This window comes from Helianthus annuus, chromosome 2, assembly GCF_002127325.2.
Source record: "Helianthus annuus cultivar XRQ/B chromosome 2, HanXRQr2.0-SUNRISE, whole genome shotgun sequence".
Taxonomy (NCBI): domain Eukaryota; kingdom Viridiplantae; phylum Streptophyta; class Magnoliopsida; order Asterales; family Asteraceae; genus Helianthus; species Helianthus annuus.
The window spans coordinates 147,599,531-147,607,680 of NC_035434.2; the positions used below are offsets into that span (position 1 = coordinate 147,599,531).

General features: G+C 37.8%; 2 protein-coding genes across 2 annotated transcripts; one reads left to right on the forward strand and one right to left on the reverse strand.

Annotated features, from left to right (window-relative positions):
• Positions 1-1,488: 1,488 nt before the first annotated feature.
• Positions 1,489-3,766, forward strand: LOC110897774 (ammonium transporter 2 member 5). The gene is made up of 2 exons (XM_022144510.2): positions 1,489-2,116; positions 2,921-3,766. The coding sequence occupies exons 1-2, from the start codon at positions 1,517-1,519 to the stop codon at positions 3,752-3,754; spliced, it is 1,434 nt and encodes a 477-aa protein (XP_022000202.1). The 5' UTR covers positions 1,489-1,516; the 3' UTR covers positions 3,755-3,766.
• Positions 3,765-7,413, reverse strand: LOC110923855 (pentatricopeptide repeat-containing protein At3g54980, mitochondrial). The gene is made up of 2 exons (XM_022167914.2): positions 4,690-7,413; positions 3,765-4,020 (listed from the first exon to the last, which is right to left on the reverse strand). Exon 1 carries the CDS (start codon positions 7,344-7,346, stop codon positions 4,815-4,817), a length of 2,532 nt encoding a protein of 843 aa, XP_022023606.1. The 5' UTR covers positions 7,347-7,413; the 3' UTR covers positions 3,765-4,020; positions 4,690-4,814.
• Positions 7,414-8,150: the final 737 nt, after the last annotated feature.

Genomic DNA, 8,150 nt, shown 5'->3' on the forward strand with positions numbered 1-8,150 from the left:
AGAGATGTTGTATGATTTGGGTTGAATCGGTGGAAGCAAATGCAGTAGGATTTGGGTTGAATGGGTGGAAGTTACTTTGAATTCCGATCGGCAAGTTGTAGAATATGTAATATTTAGAAGGTTATACATATAAACACTTAACGTAGCAACTTATTACAATATCCAAAATAGAACCGTTGCCATCGTTTTGCATAAGACATGTTGGTTGAGTTTTATCCAAAGTAAAACACAACACGCGTGTATTATTTTGCATCACCCAACGCTAAAATATATATGTGAAAGTTGGTGTCGTTCCAAGTTTTGATTATTTATCCATTACACATGTAAATTATATATGTATATGGGAATGGGATATCACATGGGCCATCTAAATTTGAATCATCATGAGAAAGTTGTAGAATATGGTAATTAAAGGTTTTGATTAATTTCAATTGAAACGAAAAGGTGGAAAAGTTTATTTAAATATTCTAGACTAAGAATAATAAGAAGAAGAATACTTAATACTACGATGGGGATAATTTTCAAAACACATTTGTCAGTTACAATTTACTTTCATTAGTGCAAAAGGTTGTAAACGGTGTGGTTTTGAAACGGGCCTTTTGTTATAAATATTTTTTAATGTAATAGGTGGTAAATGGCAACTATCTAAAGCTTTGGTTATGCGGCATTCTATTTATATATACTTTCTAACTAACGCGACTTTTAAATGAAATTATATAAGTATAAAAATAGTTTGAATGGTCATGACTTTTTATATATGTATGAAGGGTTGAAGGGTTGTGACTTTTTGTAAGGGCGTGAAACATATAAAAGTAGTTTAAAGTGTTGTGACTTTTTAAAGGGGTGCGATATATTTAAAAGTTGTGATTTTTTTTTTTTTGTAAATGGTGTGATATATTTAAAAGTAATTTGAAGGGTTGTGACTTTTTGAAGGGATGTGAACTAAAGTGTGTGACTTTTAAACAAATGATTTAAAAGTAATTTGAAGAGTTGTCATTTTTTGAAGGGATGTGAACCAAAGGGTGTGACTTTTAAACAAATAAGACATAACCCAAGTTGCTAATTGTATAAGGGTATAATTTCATATTTGATTGCTAGAAATTAACTTTCAATGTTTATTTATTATATTAATCAACACTTGGATCTTCATCTTGGCATGGCAATCTGAGATAACAATGACTTTATTTTAGCTTTTGGACTATACTTTGTGAAACGTACAACATTCAATACATGATGTACTACTATTCCCATACATTTGTTAACTTACTTTTTGTCACATACCCATAAACCCAATAATAACATACATACATACAACATTACAACACCTTCCAAATGGAACTATGATCATATATTCATGTTGTAACAACTTGTACTTTCAAATAATCAACAGGCCGGTTAAACTTGCATTTTGTCATATTCAAGTTTCTATTCTTTTTGTATATTCATGTATTATTATTATTAATACTATCGCGTTAAGATGGTAGCGATCACCAACTCTCTGTGTTCGAAAACAAATATGAGCTTCTCATCACCTTTTCCTCCCAACTTGTTACCCGATGAAGGGAGCCCCGAATGGATGAACAAAGCCGACAACGCGTGGCAGCTCGTTGCGGCAACGCTGGTCGGCTTGCAGAGTGTCCCGGGGCTAATGATCTTGTATGGTGGCGCTGTCAAGAAGAAATGGGCGGTGAATTCGGCTTTCATGGTGTTATATGCTTTTGCAATGGTTCTTGTTTGTTGGGTGTGTTGGGGATACCGGATGTCTTTCGGGGATGAACTTGTTCCTGTGTGGGGAAAGGGCAATATCGCCCTCACGCATAAGTACCTTTTCGAACAAGCGTTTCTTGGGATGTTCCCGAATGCCACTATCGTGTTTTTTCAGTTTGTTTTTGCGGCGATCACTTTGATTTTAATCGCGGGTGCTGTTTTGGGTCGGATGAGTTTTTATGCATGGATGTTGTTTGTACCACTTTGGCTAACCTTTTCTTATACGTTTAGCGCGTTCACGATTTGGTCTACGAAAGGCTGGCTAAGCAAAATGGGCATTATCGACTTCGCTGGTGGTTACGTTATACATTTATCTTCAGGAGTCGCCGGTTACACCACTGCTTATTGGGTATTTCCCAGATTTTTCAAACTTACAGTATTATACTTCCGACACAAAAATAACACGAAATTCATAGGCTTGGGTTTAGTCTAAATGGGTTTGAGTTAGTTTCAGATCGAACCCCACTAACATGTTTGGTCAAATGGACTGTGTACGTGTCAGCCCGACAAGTTCGTTGGTTGACCAGTTCAACGCATTTATTGATTTTTTTAAGTGTTTTATGTACTAGCTTAAACTTTAAAAGTTCGTTGGGCACTTTTTTTTCGAAAGAGTTAATTACTGTTTTCGTCCCTGTGGTTTGTCAAAAATCACTATTTCAGTCTATTAGTTTAAAAATTGCAATTTCAGTCCCTGTGGTTTCACTTTCGTAACCATTTCAGTCCATGTGGTTTCACTTTCGTAACTATTTCAATCCATTAATTATGTTGGTACAGGGACTGAAATTGTTACGAAAGTGAAACCACAGGGACTGAAATCGCAATTTTTAAACTAATGGACTGAAATAGTGATTTTTGACAAACCACAGGGACGAAAACAATAATTAACTCTTTTCAAAACTTTAAAAGTTTAGAACTGAATTTACATAGTTTAACATAATTGCTTTAAAATAATAAATATAACATGTAAATTTAGAATTTTAAAATACTATTATGAAAAAAAAATCGGGTTAAACGGGTAGTGTTTGTGTCAACCAGCATATATGTGTGTCAGTGGTTTTAAACAATCAGCGTAGCGTTTTATGAGACTTGACCCGGTCTACCTATTTGACCCGGTTTACATTCTATGCAAACTTGCTAACAGAATATCATACAGGTTGGTCCTAGATTGACCAAGGACAGGGAAAACTTTCCTCCCAACAATATCATAATGATGTTAGCGGGTGCGGGTTTGTTATGGATGGGCTGGACCGGGTTCAACGGCGGATCCCCATACGTGGCTAGCACAGACGCTTCCTTAGCCGTGTTAAACACGCACGTCTGCGCGGCTACAAGCCTCCTCATATGGCTCATACTCGACATAATTTTCTTCAAAAAGCCATCGGCTGTTGGCGCGGTTCAAGGCATGATCACGGGCCTAGTTTGCATCACCCCTGGAGCCGGGGTGGTGCAAGGATACTCCGCGATCATAATGGGCGTTTGCGCGGGCTCAATCCCATGGTTCACAATGATGGTGGTGAACAAGAGAGTTAAACTACTACAAAAGGTTGATGACACGATGGCGATGTTGCACACACACGCTGTTGCGGGGATTCTAGGCGGGATCCTAACGGGCTTGTTTGCCGAGCCTCATTTGTGCAAACTATTTTACGGAAGTTTGAATAAATACATGGGTTTGTTCCACGGGTTACGTGTCGGAACATCGGACAGTATTCGTTGGGGAGTCAGGCAAATGGGAATTCAAGCGATCGGGATTTTGTTTGTTTTGGTGGTGAATGTTGTTATGACGAGTTTAGTGTGTTTGTTTGTGAGATTACTTGTGCCTTTGAGGATGACCGATGATGAGTTGGAAGTAGGTGACGAAGCGGTTCATGGTGAAGTAGCTTATGCTATTTCGGGACAAGGAGAAAAGGTCGAGATACCAATGTACTCGAGTTATTATAACGATATTGAAACCCCGAGCAAATATGGTGTAAATTCTGTTGAATAGCAATGAATTATACGCGATAACAATTTTTTACATAAAAAATCAATATCAATATGCATATTGTAAAACATATTAAACATTGTACAAAGAAAAGAGAATTATACCGACATTCATCATTTTCTATAGACTTGAGAGTTCAAAAAAAAGAAGAGAATACCTTGTAAATGGTGCTCATGGTCAATCGAAAGAAGTTAGTTGCGGATTAATGAGCCGTACCAAACATAACGGGTAGCAAAAGCTGTTCTTGGTCCATCAAAAATCCTACACTCCTGGAAAAGTGGAAAACAACATTGAGCTTCGTTATTAAACGTAGAATTAACCATGAGGTACAAATTAGTCTTCGGTCAAGTAGTATTAGTGAATCCCACCACGCCAAAGACTAAATTAGGGATTCAAACGGGTCACGAATAGTCTTTGGCCCAGTGAAGTAGGGATTCAAACGTGCCCAAGACTAATGGGTCAAACTGGTGAATTCAAAATAATTAGCTAGAAAGGAAAAAGGGTAAACGAGACTAACGGGTCAAACTCGTAAATTCAAAATAATGTTATTTATGTAATCATATTCGACATGTAATAGTAATACGTTTTTTGGACAGATAGCGTTCAGGCCAACCCAACCCACCATGTTTCAGCCCGTAAAAAACTGCAAGTTCTGATCCAAACCCATTTTGACCCGTTACCCGACCTGCCAAAACTACCATTTTCCCACCTCTACAAGTATATGATTGTTGGTACAAATAAGATTAATAAACTACGTGACAAAATAACGCTTGAATTAGTGATATATTCACGCGATTTTAGAATTAAAATAAAATCAATCAAAAATGCTTAGAGCAAAAATAAGCAGTCATAATTTTGAAAATGCTAACAAGTATTAAGTGAATAAAAAAATATATTTCAATTGCATGACATAAAGTAGCATGTACATCATAATATACCTCCAATACTGCACAAGAAACAAGTACTTGTCTATCAACGAAACGGTGAACGATCCAATCAATCGACCTCACTAAGTGCCGTCTTAAGTCAAAGTGGTCAAACCATCGTACTAACCACCTCATATCTAAACCGAACCTTCCCTCATCGAGTCAACCCCTTTGATTTTACCCGTAACAAGAATATCATACGTTCTATCATCTGGTACAAGACCTCTATCCAGCATCTCATCGTGCAGTTTAAACGCCTCTTGCAACTTCCCCTCCCGAAAATACCCTCCGATTAGTGAATTATATATAACTACATTGGGAACCATACTCTTTTTATCCATCTCTTCCAAGATTTTACGCGCGTTCTCAAGTTGACCTTTATTACAAAGACCGTTGACCAAAACTGTATACATAATGTCATCCGGCACAATGTTCTTTGCGAGCATCTCTGTATACAAGTCCGAAGCGGAAACTATTTTTCCCGCTTTAAGCAACCCGTCGATCAAAGTAGTGTACGTCGGTAAATCGCATAAAATCCCCTCGTTGACCATCTTCTTGTGAAAGTCAACCGCTTCTTCTATGTTGTCAAGATCACGAAATCCGCTAATCATGCTATTATATATAGCCGTATTTGGATATAACCCAACTTCGTAAAGCTCGTTAAAGATTTCACGCGCCCGTCTTATGTCCCTAACTTTGCAAAATCCGTTGATTAACGCACCATACGATACAACGTCCAATTCAAGACCTTTGGTTCTCATCTCGTTTCTCATTTTCAAAGCGAGATCCATGTTTTTGCATTTGCAAAATCCGTGAATCAAAGAAGTGTACGTTACAACGTTAGGGGTAACCCCGGCTTCATGCATGTCAGTATAAACGGCTAACGCGGAGTTAATATCGCCCTCTTTGACAAAACCGTCGATAATACTATTATACGTCATACACGTTGGATTAAACCCCCTTTCCACCACTTTCTTCAACATTAAACTCGCCTCGGATGTTTGACCAACTTTGCACAAACCGTTGATGACTATATTGAACGTGTAGTCAGACGGAAGAAAGCCCAAGTCAACCATTCGATCAAACATGGCTAACGCTTCGTTGCTTTTACCTTTCCTAAAATACCCATCAATTAAAATACTATACGTTATGACGTTAGCTTTGAAACCCCTTTCTTGCAATGTGTTAAACAAATCTAACGCCCCATCCATATTTCCGCTTCTACAATGACCGAGTATCATATTGTTATACGAAACAATCGTTGGAGAAATTCCATCTTTCGACATCTTATCAAGCACACCACACGCTTCATCCACTTTATCCTCTTTACAAAGCCACGAGATAAGATTATTATACGTAAACACATTGGCAACACCGGTTTCAACTGCTTCGTCAAAGAGCTTCTTTGCTTCATCTATCAAACCACCTTCAAAAAACGCAATTATTAACGAATTGACATTGTAAACATTGGGCTTGATACCTTCGTTTTTCATTCGCATATACAATTCAAACCCCTTTTTGACATCGCCGTTGTTGCAACACCCTTCGATCAAAACAGAGTAAGTAATCTTATTTGGACAAAGACCATCGTCAACGATCTTTTCGAACAAATTTAACGCGCTATCAAGATCCCCCTTAACACAATACCCCTTCATCAAACTTGTGGCAACCACTAGATTCATTCGAACCCCGTTACTAACCATTTCATCTTTTAATCGTAATGCATCTACCATACATCTCTGCTTCACACAAGCACCAATCACATTAGTATAAGTCCCCTCTGACGGAACCCATCCTTTCTCTTTCATCTCATTCAATAACGCACAAGCCAAAATAGCATCGGGTTTCTTGCAAACCGCATAAATAGCGGTACTATACGTTATCGCATCAAGTTCGACCCCATTTTTCTTCGCATCCCAAAAATATTGGATGGCATCTTCAACATTACCTTCTTTTAAACACCCACGAATCATGACTCGAACCGTCGCACAATCATACGAAATTTGCAATCTTACTATCTCGCTAAACAACACTCGGGCTTCGGTAATCATATTATTCCTAACCAATGCATTCAAAAGAACATGAACATAAGAAACACATGGAACAATGTTGTGTTCAACCATTTTCCTAAAACAAACAACGGCATCTTCGAACCGACACGATCGAACAAAACTACACAACAAGTAATTAACAACCCTAGAATTTGAAATCTGATCAAACTGAAACCTTTCTGCAACATCAACAACCTGGGAAACAAACTCACTTGGGCCAGGATCCAAACCCTCTAAAACACATTTACTAATCAACTTCTTAGCAGCTCCATAATGTTTATCTGAACACATCAAAACATGAACAAGAACAAGAAAAGACTCACCAATGGTGTTTTCTGGCACAACCCCTTTTCTTGTTGCCCATTTGAAGTGCTGCAGAGCTGAATTAGGATCATTTTTGTGAGAAAGAATGAGTTTTGTGAGATGGGTCTGGGTCAAAATCGGATCTTGTGAAATGGGTTTTTCTGTTTTGAGATTTAGGGGTTTTGGGTGTTCGAAAGATTGGGTTTTTGAGGTGGGTTTGATGGGATTGTTGTTGGGGGTTGAGCAAAATGGTGAAATGGGTTCTTTGATTGATCTTGATCGTGTAAGAAATGGGGAAATCAAGCGGGTTTTCATGTTTGATGATTCTGTTTTGAATGTTTCTGCATACGAAAGTGTATTTGAACAATAACGAAAACCCTAATTTTTGTTTAATCATAGTCTGTTTTTTCGTCCCTGTATTTCGAAAATATTCCAGTTAATACCCTTTCTGTATTTTACATTTTTACTTGAACTAGAATTAAGCACCCCCGCGTTGCGGCGGGGGCGTAAAAGCATGTCAATTAGCACCAATGCTATAGAACCATCAGCGGTCACCAACGCTTAAGTTGTAGCGTGTTAAAACGAAGAAAGAGATCAAAATGTAGAACACTTAAAAAAATTACCAATTCGATCTAGGATTCATGTGTTGCGACGAACCTGTCAATTGAGAAAAAATAGACGTAAAAACATTGAACAACACATAGATGTTGTGCCATGTTAACTCGCAAAATTATGAACAACACGTAAAAACGTTGAATCACACATGCACGTTGCTCCGTGTTAACTCGCAAAATTTAGTACGAAACGTAAAACGAAAATTTGCGAAAGACGAAAAGTATAGGGAACCAAAGTTGAATATAAAAAAGTTGTGAGGTTAAATTGTAAAAAAAGAAAAGTTTTGACTTTAAAGTACAAAAATCAATTTTGTAAAGTTAAAATTGCAAGAAATTCAAACATTTGGGTTAAATGTAAAATTTCAACTTTTTTTTTTAAAACTACCCAAAACATATGGTATAACCTTCAATGCATACAAAAGTTACTGGGTGCACGGGGCGTTCATCGGGGAGGGCTTCGGTGAGCCTAGTCACCGATTGGGAACATCGCCGCCATCCAAGCGGG

Bases quoted from the DNA above. Each gene is read 5' to 3' on its own strand.
- LOC110897774 (XM_022144510.2), top strand. From the start codon at position 1,517: ATGAGCTTCTCATCACCTTTTCCTCCCAACTTGTTACCCGATGAAGGG. The intron at 2,117-2,920 runs GTATTTCCCAGA...AATATCATACAG, and splicing joins GTTACACCACTGCTTATTGG to GTTGGTCCTAGATTGACCAA.
- LOC110923855 (XM_022167914.2), bottom strand. From the start codon at position 7,346: ATGAAAACCCGCTTGATTTCCCCATTTCTTACACGATCAAGATCAATC.